Here is a 14,008-nt window from a genome sequence, read left to right as displayed (position 1 = left end):
TCAGGCTAGGGAGTGCCCTGCAGGCCTAGCAGCCTGGACGGGTTGAAGGCACGTGAGGCTGTGACCCCACTCCATTCTCCATAATAGCCTCTGGCCCAACTTTCAAAGGACTCCAACTCCCAGCAAGCACTACGATGGCCTCCTGGCCCAGCTTCCCCGGATAGCCTCTGGGCCCGATACCTGCTGGGCATTGTAGTCCTTGCCTCGCTGAGTGGGGAAGGGGCCGCGGAGCTTGCCGGGAGTTGTAGGCTCTGTGGGCGTTCCGGTTCGAGGGGTAGGGGGCGTTGGTGCGGCGCTTCCTGTTCCGGGAACGCGGCGCGGGTACGCCGCGGCGGCTACAGCGTGCGTCCGTCCGTCCGGCGGGCGGGGGAGGGAGCAGCTGGCGGTGCGGCGGCGGCGGCCCGAGGAGCCAGTGGGGTTTCGGTTCCGCGCTGTGGGAGGCAGGCGCGGGGGGGGAGGGGACGAGGAGCCGCCCGTCGCTATGGAGCCCGACTCAGTGATTGAGGACAAGACTATCGAGCTGATGGTGAGTGACCCCCCCCGCCGAGGCCCGCCGACCGGAACAGCCCCCCCTCCCCCCCGGGGGCTGTCGCCGCTTCCCCAGGTTCTCCTGTAGGCCGGGGCTCCCCTTCGTTCCGCCGGCAGGAGAGCGGCGGGGCGGAGAGGGCCTGTAGGTTCCGCGCTGAACCAGGAGTAGGCCCCGCCGTGGGGGGAACGGGCCTAGGCCTTGGGAGCCGGGGGCGCTGGGACTAAAGCCCGCCGCGGGGGGGCTCCCTCCTACCCGCCTCGAGCGAAGGTGACATTTGAATTCGCCAGGGCCTTGTGGAAGGTGCGAGATTGGGATCATCCCTCTGCCCCCCCTCTCCCCCCCAATGGCGGCTTGGTGAGCAGGGCTGGGCTTTGAGAGCCCCCTGCCTTTCCTAAGGTCAACAAACGAGCCTCCCGCACCCTTCGTGGCATCCCACTCTAGTCCCGCTCCTGTCCTCTGGCCCCCACATTCCCCCCACTCCTATTCATTGTTCCCCAGAATAACCTCGTCCTGTCAGTCAACAAATAAGCCACTCCCCCCAAAAATAGACCCCCCCCCAACCAGGCTCTCAAAGCCTTCGTTATGAGAGCTATTGGAAAGGGCCTGTGATTGGTTTTATTTTTTTAGGATTTGACAAGTAGTTTAAAAGATTTACTGAATTCTACAAATAATTGCTGATCTGCATGGATTTTGCGGGCATATGTTAAAAAAATGCTAACTAAATGCTTTTTTAAACAAGATGACATTCAGAATTTAGTCATTGTCCTTTTTTGTTCGTGGAGATCCTCCTGAGATGCAGCATCTTGTTTTTTAACTTTCTCTTGAGTATAGATTATAATGAAACAGTGTTTGCTACCTGGTCTTTTTGAATCACTTGGTTAAATAGATTACCAAGTACGTAAAGGGGTTTGTCTTAGAATGTAAAAAAAATTATGCCTTAGCATTCAGGTCTGTTTCAACCAAATATATTTTGTAATTAATACTGTATTTTTACAGTGATTAGTTTATATAAAATCTTTTTGGAGTTATTTTTACTCCTTAAGCCTGAAGTTTTTAGTTTGTTTGAAAAGAGATTTTTTTATTTCAGTGAGCAAGCATTTACTGAGTTAATTTATATTTTACAGTAGCAGCAGTAAACCTTTTGTGTATTGTTCAATGCAGTAAATAATTCTCCAAACTGTAACTTAACAAAACCTGGGTACTACAGTTGATGTACCACAAGACTAAATGTTAATGCCGATAAATTTAGGTTGCCAGAAAGTTGGCTGTGGGGAAGATGGAGGGAGATTTTTTTTTATAGAAATAGTAAGAGCAGTCACAAAACATTAGAGGAATTCCAATAAGATCAATTTAGGGGGGGAAATATGTTTTTAAATTAGTTGCTGGGGAAGATTAGAATGAGTGATCAAGATTAATATTTTCTGTGTGCTAGTGTGCCTGCACTAAACATTACCTATTAATTAGAAATTTAAATGTGATGGTGCATAGCTGTCCTTGTTCTGTTTTTGTACGTTGCCTAGCACAATGGGGTCTTGTCCATGACTGGGGCTCCTATGCACTACACTCGATAATTGCCTTGTTCTGTTCATTCCATCTGAAGCATCTGCACTGTCCACTTTTGGAAGACAGGATGCTGGACTAGAAGGACTATTGGTCTGAGCCAGTATGGCCAATCTTCTTTCAGAGATACAAATAATGTAGATAATAAGATCTCTCTTGCATGCTTTGACTGACCATTGGAATTGTGCTAGGTGCTGTATAGGCATAAGATGACACAAATTGGCATTTTTTAGGCACTTCCACATGCTGTTAGTAATCTAGTTGGAGCAAACTGCCTGGTTTGGGAAGCCTGTGAACTCCCTTTATAAAATTTCACAGCACGGCTGAGCATTGTTATATCTTGTTCTTTTTACTAAGTAGCAGAAATTCGAGAGCTTCTCTGAAAGTCATTTTACTGTCATGCTTCCTGCATTTCATTAACTCATTGTTGCTGATCATGGAGGTCTGTAGCTAAATAGCTGTTCTTAATGAACTTACTTCCTTGATCCTTACTGATTTAGTGGTGCCACATTTTAATGTTGATGACATCAGAATCGCCTTCATGTTAATGGCTTGTAATGTTACAAACAATAGCTGGTGATACCAGTCAAGGCATCAGTTGGAGGAAAAATCTAGTTGTTCAGGAATGAGTTTTATGTAGATACAAGTAACAAATAGGATTGCATATAAAATATGCAAGCTGAATTCTAGTGGCTATTTTATGTCATATAATGGGTGGTTACTCATGGTGGTTGTGTGCTAAAATTTAACGTGTCTTTAAGCCAGGTAGGTAGAGTTCTTTTGCTTAGCTTTCTTGGTGGTCTTTTGACTTCCTCATCTGCATTTTAATAATTTCTGTTTTTGCTGTGTTGCTAACTAACAGAAGCAAATAAAAATTTTGAATTATTTAATTGTGGCAAACCTAGTTATGATCACTTCTGGGAAATGGGGGGAAAAGCAATGATGGGATTTTGAAAAAATACTTTAAAGAACAAAAATCAAAGCTTCTTTGTGTTATGCAATAGGAATCCAATAAAATGTATGGATACTTTGGCTAATGTATGTATAGACTTGCAGTGCTCGTAAAGAGTGAATGTGTGGGGCTAAAAGCCAGAGCTTCTGTTTTCTATAAAATTAATAAAAATAAAGTTTAACAAGATGAAGAGAAAAAAATTATTTATATAGAAAACAGTTTGTAAATATGGCTGTATTTTTACACTTACTTTCAATGCAAATAAAGGCAGTATTAAAACATACTTTTGTTTCTGAGCTAAAAATTATACTGAATCTACACAGTCTCATAATCATTTTTTTCACAACTTGATAATGTCTTGCCTTGTTTCTCAAAAGAGATATTAGGCTTAGGAATCTGTGGAAAACTGGGAACTGTTAAGTAAGCACAAATGGAAAGCACTATGTAGAAAAAGAAGAATAGCCAAGGCCATTTGAATAGAATATGCAAGCTTTTTTTTGTCAACTGTTCTTAATGTTCGCCAGCATCTCTAAAATGGAGACCATTTTAAAACACAAGCTTTATTTCAGCACTTTTGCGTTTTAGAATGTTTCTTATAAGTGAAATAAGATACAAGCATTAAGATTATAAAGGCAAGCTTTTTTGTGCCTCCCTGTTTGGTATAGCAATTAGCATTTTGGTTACTGCATCAAAGGCTGGGAATGAATGTGTTTGACTATGTGTGTGACTTTTTTTTGTTTTTTTGCAAATGTCTGGTGAGTGTTCTCAGTAGCAACTGGAATGTAATTCTGAGTGAATTCAGGGATAAACAAAAGATAATATATCAATATTTTAATAGCACGAGAGTTTCAGAACATGATGTTCTAGCTTTCAATTGTTCCTTAGCTTGATTGCATTTATTAAAAAAAATCTGAACACTAGTGTGACGATGGTTCTGTTTGTAAAGCTAAGTGTGAAATATTTTAAGGTTTCTAAGTTGCATCTGTTATGCTCCAAATAAGCTTTAGTGAGTGTGCTGCCTTTGCTCATTTATTTAAACATTCTATAGGGCAGCTTGTATTTTAGATAACCTTATTTTACTTTTGCAAATCTTTCCACCTTGACGTTTTAACTTTACTAGTACTTAGCCTCTGGTGAAGATGGTCGATCATCTGGCAATGTTACTTTGGGGCTTTTATGTGGTATTAGTAGCTAAGGTTGAATAGCCTCTTTTTGCAGGCATGGAGTACGTTGCTTGAAGAACATACTCTGGAAATATGAAACCTGGAAGTCTAACTTGTTTCTAGACTCTAGCAGATGTGCCATCTGGACTATGAAATTTAATCTGACACAATTGCTATGACTATAATATCAAATATCATAGTAAAGTAGTAGTTACCCAGTTTTGGTGAAATGCATTGTATAGACTGGACAAATCACTAGAAAATACACAGTGAGGAAGTAAGCAGCACAGATAATTGACTAGAGTGGTCCCAAAGGCTTTTTTTCTATCCCTAACTTTCCATGAGCACATAAAAATAACACTTTTGAATTACACTTTGTAAAGTTAGATAAACTTAACCTTCCTGCCACTCTCAAGAAATCAAATTATTTTCTGCACTTAATCCTAAGAAGATATGAAAACGAGCAAAATTTTCACCCATCCGTTTTGATAAATGGTATTTTTGGCTCCAAGTTCTGAATGGAATTTAAACTCTGAATATAATGTAACATTCAGTTTCATTATCCTTTCAGTAAAATCCATTCTGTGGTCTTTGACACTACTAGAAATATATATTCATCAAAGATGATTGATGACAACTTGTGTGTTTTGTTTTCTGTTTAAAAGTGTCCTTTCCATTCTGCTACACTGTTTGTTTTATTACCATGTTTTTTAATTGGTAGCAGAAAATTTATTGGTGACTTGTGATTTCCAAGGAGGCACTAGAGGGGAAAATATTGTATATCTAATATAAAACAAAATACATATTTGTCAGATTAATGGTGCACCATAAGATCTGGTTACAGGTAGAAACACAAATTCTTATTCTCAGGCCTTAGGTGTCTTGGTGGATCCATAAGACTTGTTTATCAAGGTAGGCAGCCAAGCATGTTCAAAGATTTTTCAAGTGCTGATCTTGCTGTCTTCAGTATTTCTACAACACTCTTGGTGTGCATGTCACTTTACAAACACAGATCCCTGCCCTGAAGAGCTTACAGTCTAAATTTAACATAACAATGGAGTGGGAGGCTTATAGAAGGACAAGGATTTTCAGTAAGATTAATTTAAGATTTGAAAAGCACCTGTTTATACCCTTCTTAAACATGTGTTTTGAAAATGGATCTATGAAACACATCCTCCTTAACAAGTTACTTTTATTGCCTGGAGCTTCTGCCCATCTAATACAAACAGCCCAGCATTTAAGTGCCTCAGTGTAAATAATAAGTGAACTACAATTGAAGCTCCTGCCAAAAACTCTCCTCCTGCTCCTGGAAAAGCCATGCAATGTGTGCTGAAGGTCTTCAATCCAGAAGGCAACTGAATTCCAGAATCAAGTGTTTCACATGAGCACACCTCATCAGCAGCTTCTTCCCAACCAGGTGGGTGCTAGCTTAAGCTACCTGGATGATCACAGTTGGGGGAGGTAGCTGTGACCCAAACAATGTAGGACTTAAAAAATAAAAACCCTTCAAGATTCCACCTGGAAACTAATCTGCAACTCAGGCAGCTCTCAGAGCAGCACTGTAATGTACTATCTGTACAAAACACTGCTAAGCAAGTGAGCAGTTGCATTCTTCACCAGCTTAAGTTTCTAAACGGTTTTAAGGTGCAGTCCAGTGGCATGGGCCTAGGGATGTGCAGGCTGCTGCTTCCTGCAGCCCCCATTGGCCTGGTGCGGCGAACCGCGGCCAGTGGGAGCTGCAATCTGCCGAACCTGTGGACACGGCAGGTAAACAAACTGGCCCTGCCTGTCAGGGGGCTTCCCCTGGCGGGCCACGTGCCAAAGGCCTGATCTAAAATATTGGTTGTAGACCTGATGGACACCACCACAGTGTTGCTAGAACTATGGAGTTACATGCCAATGCATTCGTATGATCATCTTGCACTTGTATTATCTGAAAATTTCAGTTGGACTTCTCCTGTTTCTAAAACTGATTGGAAGTGCATGGTATATCTCTGGGTACCTTGCATATTTCACAGACAATGGTGATTGTATCAGCATCCTTAAGCAGGATTATTCTAAGCATTACTGCAGACTTGAACTTCTGGTATTCATTGCATGATCTTTCCTGGTTACTTCAGTGCAGGTTGTACCATGGGGCTTGTGGATATGTTTTGAAGGTTGAATGCAGCACCCTGTTTTCTTTCCTCCTTTCCTTCCCTGTCCTCTGAAACACTCTTGCTACCTGATGTGTCAATGCGGCATTTGTTCTTTGATGCATATTGTTTACTGCAGTAATGTTATCGACTTCAGAAGTCACTGTTGCACTGGCATCTTGACCTTTTAATCTTAGACCTTTTTCCTACAGTGGTACGTTTCTTACTGCTTTTAAGCATTGTGGCATGGTGTGCAAAGTGAAACTGCTATTGCTTCTTACTTTGCAGCTCAGAGGTTCTAAATGAAGTAGATGGTATAGTAAGGATGCCAACAGGAAAGGAAAAGATTGGGGAGAATAAGGAAGCATAGAGGTAAGGGAGTGCTGCTCTAACATGGATTTTTTTCAAAGAAGGGAGTGAGGAAACAAATGGAAAGAGAGAAGTAGGAATATATACGAAGTAATTTTAAATGAGTGTTTATTAACATACTTCATTATGTTCCTGCTTTTTCCTATAGTGACATTCTTTTATACTGATGTTACTATCTATGTTTTATTGTTATATTCTCTAAGTTCTCAGTGTGACATTTGCAGCCGAGTATTGTTAGTGGCTCATTACTTGTAGAAAATATCCACTTCTCTGAACTTTTCAAATTTGAATGGAGAAAAGATTGTGTCAGTGGGCACGACCATACATTTCCACTTAGTTCTTTCTCTGATGGGGGGACACACTTCCCATATGCACCCATGTTAGCATTAAGGACATTTTATTAAACTATGGTAGATCGTAAACATTTTGCAAGCCTGTGGCATAACAAAATCCTTCCTCCCAATTTGTGATCTCCCTGATGTGACTACTCTGGTTAACCTGCTTTGCTATACTGTACAGCCCATCATATTCCATGTAGTGTTTTCCACAAGTTATCTCCCAGTGTTTTAGTAGTAGATGGCCTGTACCTTCTGGTGCTAAAATACTTGAATGCATGTCATACTTAAAAAAATAATTGGTTTGAGAAAGGAGTAACTTCATAAAACTCAAGTAAATTTGCTTCCAGTAAAAAGAAGCTGGGGAAATCGAAGACACCTGTTTATTCACACACAGCTATAGCCCTGGCAGTAGTAATCCAAGCTTTTCCACACAGTTGCACTTGTGCTTTAACCTTCATCATTAGGGGTTAGAAGGTATTTCAGCTACCAACTTTCACCCAATAATTTACAAATAAGGGTGAAAATTGTGGTGGTCTTTTTGATGTAGGCACCTGTTCACTAGGAACTGAGAACAAGGGTCTTTTTTTATATAAGCTGCTAAATTGCTGTTAAGGATCAATTTTAAGTAACTGATTGATTTTTTTTTTTTTTTTTAATCAGTGACCTAGAGGTGAAAGGCTCATGATATTGTGTCAATTCTGTGAGCCATACAGCTGCATCAGTAATTCTAGTTTTGATAAATTCTATCCTTGAATATTAAATTCTAATCTCTATGGATCTTTACAACTTGTATGTCATTTGTGGATGTACACTTTTCTGCGGTGATGGCTGAGATGACTTCATTTTATTAACAACTTACTGAGCTTTTAAAAATATGTAGCAATGCCAATTGAACATAACATTTTTAGTCTGTGGCAGCAATTTTTACAACATGTTAATTTTAATCTTCAATCTTTGTGTATGGCAAAAAGTTTCAGTTTGGTTCATTGAGCATTTATAGTTGATTAGAATTGTTAAACAAGAAGATTTCTTTGCCCAGACAACCAAAATTAACAAGGAAAATTTGACATTCAAATTGGGTCTCTATGAAGCAGGTTTTCACTTCCAAAGTAATTGAGACCTACGCTGCAACATATTTACACAGAACTTTTTGGAGATGCTTTCATGGTGACTTGGTCATTCCTTCTCATGACCTTCTGACTCTATTGTTGCTTGGAGAAATGGTTCATTTAGTTATTTTGGGTGGTTTTCTTTCTACCTGAGAAGCTATGTTGTGCTCTTCATGTTTGAGAGTTATATGCCTAGACATCTTGTGGCTTGCTTAGTTGTGATGTACATGGCAACTACTGAGGTCCTTTTGAAATCATAGATTGGACGTAATGTCAAACTCTCAAGTCCATTTGTCATCTTGAAATGTTATTTTGCAGCAGACTTATTGATATGTCTGCAGTATGTAACAAAGGAACACAGAGGTGCAGAAGATCCTTTCTCCGGTTGGTTCCAGGCAGTATCAGATTTGATAAATTAGTGGTACACACAACTAATGTGAATGATGGCAGTTTTTCTCCCATCTTTCTCTAAAGTCCCTTTGTTTTGATGTATGTGGCACTTCCTGAGGAGATACTAGAACAATGAATGCACTGGTGTGTGGGAGGGGTTGATGAGGAAAGCAGAAATATTGGAACATATGGCCCTTCTGTGGCCCTGACAGTATCTTCCCAAGTTCTGGAAAAAGTTTTCTTTCCTAATGTGGGGATATATAGATACTCTAAAAAATTATCTTTAAAACTTTACTTTTTTGAGCAATATCTGGACCAAGGGAATTCAGTCTCTTTAGGTTACAGATCCACAGTCAGTGGTGCAAGAGGCTCAATAAGAGATCTGCAGAATTCATCTTCTAGTGGTTGTTCTTGAAGGCTTCCTCTAATACAAAAAGAAAGGGAGTACTTGTGGCACCTTAGAAACTAAGGTGCCACAAGTACTCCCTGTTCTTTTTGTGAATACAGACTAACACAGCTGCTACTCTGAATCCTCTAATACGGTGGTTCTCGAACTTTTGTGTGTGTGTGGACCACTTGAAAATTGCTGAGGGTCTTGGCGGACCACTTAGTGATCTTTCCAAATGTTTGTACTGTTAGCTAACGATTATAAAGTGCTCTGGATAAAAGCACATTATATATTAAAACAACCCCTTAATTAACTTTTTTTGTTCTACAAATCACACAACTCATATTTTAATATCAGTAGTCTTACCTTTCTAATGTGATGTGTGCTCTCTCCCCCTCTGTGGCAGCCACTGAGCTGGGGCTGGGAAAGAGGGTGGTCTCTCTCCCGCCACAGAGATGAGGCTGGGAAGGAGGACCATCTCTCCCTAGCAGCCGCAAGCCTGGAGCTGGGGAAAGTCGCCTCTTTCTCTGCACATCCCAAATTCCCCCCACGCCTCTTCTAACCCCACTGCCCCCTACCGCCTATTTCCCCCCCAAGGCCAGCACCTCACCTTACATGTGCTATGCCTGCACAGCTCCACTAATTAGGTGGGTGGCCCTTCATTCTCTTGTGTGTGGCTGCCCAGGTGTGCACCTTAGAGAGAAGTACCTGAATGGAGCTCACGGACCACTGGTGATTCACAGACCACAGTTTGAAAACCTCTTCTCTAATAGGTTTGCCACTTAAACCCACTTTATAACCTGAATATACACCTAAAGGTAGCATATGAACTGCCTTTGATTTTAGGCTTTGTCATTTGATTTTGGCAGTATAAAGGACAAATTTTTCTAATAATTATCTTGATTAAGAGAATTATTTATCTTACCGTACAGTCTTCTATGACTAGTTTTTCAGAAAGACAGTGATACTACAAATATACTGAATTCTGGTATGATTCAGATAAGAGAAGCTGTTAAGGTTACCTGTTTCTAGGGACACTCAGGAAAAATTGAATTTGTTTTGGGACTCAGAAAAAGGCCAAGAATCATTATAGTAAAATGGTTCAAAACGTGTGTGGAGGCAGTTTAAAAAACATTTTGAGAGAGAACCAGCATCATGGGTTAATAAGCGATGTCTGTTTTGGAAACCTGTAAATTAACCTTCTATTAATTAATGAAACATTTTCCCTGGGTGTAAATGGTAGTTGAGGCTTTAGCACATGCTTCATTCTCTGAGTTATAGTTTGTTCTCATCCCTCTTAATCTTGGTAAAGAGATTTTTTTGACCTAAAAGCACTTGTTCTGGATTGGTTGATTCAGGGCATGGGAAAGAGCAATTTCTTCTCTGTAAATTAGTTTCTTTGTCTTAGATCCACCAATCCGGTGACCCCTCTAAATTTAGTTGCTACTGGAGTCATGGTAAGCTGTATAGGTTGCCTTGTCTTTCTAACAGCATTAGGAGTACGTAATTGGGATTTCGTTCAAGAAAGAAGTAGGTACACCAAGCTGAAGATGATTGGCTGCTCTCTTTTGACAGACAAGTCTGAGAAGGAAACCCCATTCGAATCCCCATTCATTCTGGATTGGTGGATCTGGAGCTCAGAAACAAAGTTTCAGGTAAGAAATTACCCTGTACTATATCTTACTGCTTCTGCTTAGTTGCATTTGTCTGAAAGTTCAACACTTTGCTTTTTCTGCATTATCTCCCTGAAAATATTAGAGGATGAAAAAACGTTAGCTATTTACCGTGTGTGTTTTAGTTTAAAAACAATAAATACGTTTGGTATATACATGTATAACTTTTTAGCAAGTTACTTTTACTCATGGATACATTTTTAGAACAGACTACAATCCATAAACTTTGTATCTCCCAGTGAAATAGAAAACCATATTTAGGCATGCATGGATGTTCAAAGTAGGTAGTATACATGATAACAGCTTGAGTAAAAAAATACTCTGGCTTTTTTGGAGGGGCTAAAAAAGTTGAGACTTTCAGGACCATTTTTGTTAGGCTCAGCAATGTAACAATTAAGGCTTATCTAGCCTATGATTTTTAACCATGTACTATCGTGTTCTCTACAATTTACAATTGTTAATTTATACAAGGAAAAAGTGTTTTTCTTTGTGTGCAGTACAGTTTCTAATTGTGCATGTATTGACGAGCTAAAACACAATTAGAAATTCTAGTGTAGATAGCATTTGTTGTATGACATTTTTAAACTCTTAATAAAAGTTACATTTAGAATGTAGTTAGTTTATAAAACACAAATAAGTCAGTTTGAATGATTGGCTTTCATGAGCAATTTTTGTTGATTTTACAGTAGATTGGTATAAACAAATTGCTTTTGCTCAGTTGTAGTTTAAGTGACCTACAATAGATTTCTCTCTCTGAGAGAGATTGAAATATCTCTAAAATACTACAGTGTTACATTTTTTTTTTTTTTTTTTTTTTAAACAGCCCTCAAAGGTATTTGTGTGTAGTAGGGAGGTGGGGATCTATTTTAAGTACACAGGAGATTGCTGGACAGAAAAAGGGTACTTGTTTTAAGTTAGCAGAGGGCTATCTAGGCCTTTTACTTGTGCTGCCATCCAGCTTTACTCTCACTTAAATTACTTTATAGACTTCTCTTGACAAGGTATTCCATATATTTCCAGTGCTCTTCATCCTCTGTCCTCTCATTAGTGTATAATTCCTAATGGTAGTAACACTAAACTCAGCGTGTTGAGGACAACACACCCCTTGTTAGCTTTTCAGGAGTCTCCCGTTTCCTGTATTTTTAGATTTACATCTGATTTAACCTTAACTACCATCCAAGTTTGATACTTCTGGGGCATCTCTGTATGTTCTCTTCTGAAGAGAATCATTACTTGTATTTAAAACAGTTCTTAAGTTAATCAGTTTTTAATATAGAAGTAACTTTTGTGGTTAGGTCTTGTGCTCTTGTGTGATGTTTCTTGTTTTGCTGAATTATACACTCATTTCCTTGGTCTGTAGTCTTTTATTTATATATGAAAAATTGTAGTGAGGTTTAACAGATTAAAATATAAATTAATGATTTTCCTTACTGGCGTCTGCAGCTTTTGGGTTTCATTTTATTTTGGCTGACTTGGATCTTATTTGGGTAGGACGAGGGAAGTCCTGGGTATGTTTCTTTCTGTTGTATCATCAATTTCTGAACTATGGAGGACAAATTGAAACTTTCAGGCTAACCTGAATTTAAGAAATATTTGCTGCTGTTTGAAATTGGAGAAGATCACATGTTGTGGATTTTTTGGGTCCTATGTACCTCTGTGGCTGAACCTAATTCTGGAATTACAATGGGAAATATTTTAGAGTAGCAGCCGTGTTAGTCTGTATCCGCGAAAAGAAAAGGAGTACTTGTGGCACCTTAGAGACTAACCAATTTATTTGAACATAAGCTTTCATGAGCTTCAGCTCACTTCATCGGATGCTTATGCTCAAATAAATTGGTTAGTCTCTAAGGTGCCACAAGTACTCCTTTTCTTTTTAGTGGGGAATATGCTACTGATGGCATATTTGGTAGTTATCTGTTCTTTTTTTAAAACCATGAAAATGCAGCAGTGAACTTGATGTGGTTTTTGAAAAATGAAGAAATCAAAATAGGGAAACTACATTCCTGGTTGCCTTATGCAAACCATTTAAAATAAAAATTTAAAAATTGAATCAGAAAATGAGCTACTCTTGCAAATCAGGAATACTTTAGTCACTTGAATGTATGGGATTTTAATACACATTTATTTGTATGAAATTCAATTTTTGAAAGATAAAAAAGGACTGTTCATATTGAAGTGAATGAAGTGAATTTACTTGCTTTGTAAAGTTAACCACATATACAAGTGTTGAGGGTTCAGGGCCTAAGTTTTGTCCAGTATTTAAATCTTTAAAAATAAGTGTTTATAAAACACAACACCATTGGAAATGCTTTCACAACCTTTTAAAATTGCAATGTGTTTAAACTTTTTTCTGCAATATTTGAAACCTGAAAATGAAACCCTACTTTATAATGTGCTAAACTGAGGCTTTAATTTGACCAATTTTGCAAATGTTAAATACACTCTACCTTGTCTGCAAGACTGTTGGAACATGTTAGTTATCAAATCTTAGCACACCTTTAAATCATAACATAGACAAGCCCATTGATGAGAGATCCTGAGCCTGCTCTTTAACTCTACCATAACTTTTAAGACCATTTTCACACACAATTTTCTAATTGCCTAATGCAGTAAGCCGTTGCTAGGTCATCTGACAACTCCACACTTCCACTTTCCACCTCTCATCTTCTCTTCAGATCTGATACACTGTTAGTAGGATGATCTGCTACTGTTTCCAGACAGGTAGGTGACACTACTCTTTCTGGTGTGAGAGAGCGTAAGGTACTGCTGTTCATTTTGTCCTTCCAAAAAGACTATTTTAATGTAACACAACTGATTTGCCAGTCTAAAAGGGAACATAACTTTTTTGAATTTTCAGAACACTATTAGAGTTGGGGGTGCATGTGTGTGAGGGAAAGTAAGTTTAATTTAGATGTAATATAAGTTGGAAAATACAGCTTTGTCTCAAGATTCAGTTAATACCACTTAGTGACATTGATGTAATTGTATTAGTGTTTTCTCTGGTAGTCCTCTTGGGTCTTTATGAAAACAAGATATTGCATCTCATGAGTCTTTTCCTGATGAACAAATTAAAATGGAGTAAGATTTTTTTTACGCTCAAGGAAAAGCACTTAAATCTCTTCCCCCACTGAAATTATATTCCTTTTGTAGCAAATATGTACTTTGGTCTTCAGGAACAAAGTGGGACTGCAGTTTTGATCACCCTTCTGTGAATTCATATTGTCCTGTGTTGAAGAACTGTTTGGTAATAGGGAGAACTTGTCTAATAGATCAAATTACTTTCTACTTATAGCTTACTTTAAACTAACTTATTAATGTTTTTGTAAGAATCTTCACAAAGTTCAAGGAAATTATACACAGATCTTGAATGACAATTGGAAAGCTGTATCACTGAGTTGATTT

The 14,008-nt window shown here is 38.9% G+C and overlaps 1 protein-coding gene across 5 annotated transcripts in view; it reads left to right on the top strand.

Annotated features, from left to right (window-relative positions):
* The first annotated feature begins 311 nt into the window (after window positions 1-311).
* FBXW11 (F-box and WD repeat domain containing 11) overlaps window positions 312-14,008 on the top strand; it is a 125,737-nt gene continuing 112,040 nt past the window's right edge. For 3 of the 5 annotated variants that reach the window (XM_073355998.2, XM_073355995.1, XM_073355997.1), the window contains exon 1: window positions 312-526. In XM_073355998.2, coding sequence (XP_073212099.1) covers window positions 482-526 — 45 coding nt within the window. In that variant the 5' untranslated portion in view covers window positions 312-481. Of the gene's footprint in view, window positions 527-10,508; window positions 10,589-14,008 lie in introns of all 5 variants that reach the window. The other 2 variants (XM_073355999.1, XM_073355996.1) reach the window with 1 other exon arrangement.

The sequence above is a fragment of the Lepidochelys kempii genome, chromosome 8, assembly GCF_965140285.1.
Source record: "Lepidochelys kempii isolate rLepKem1 chromosome 8, rLepKem1.hap1, whole genome shotgun sequence".
Taxonomy (NCBI): Eukaryota; Metazoa; Chordata; order Testudines; family Cheloniidae; genus Lepidochelys; species Lepidochelys kempii.
Note: the sequence above shows the minus strand (reverse complement) of the source record. Positions and strands in the feature narration are given on the sequence as shown.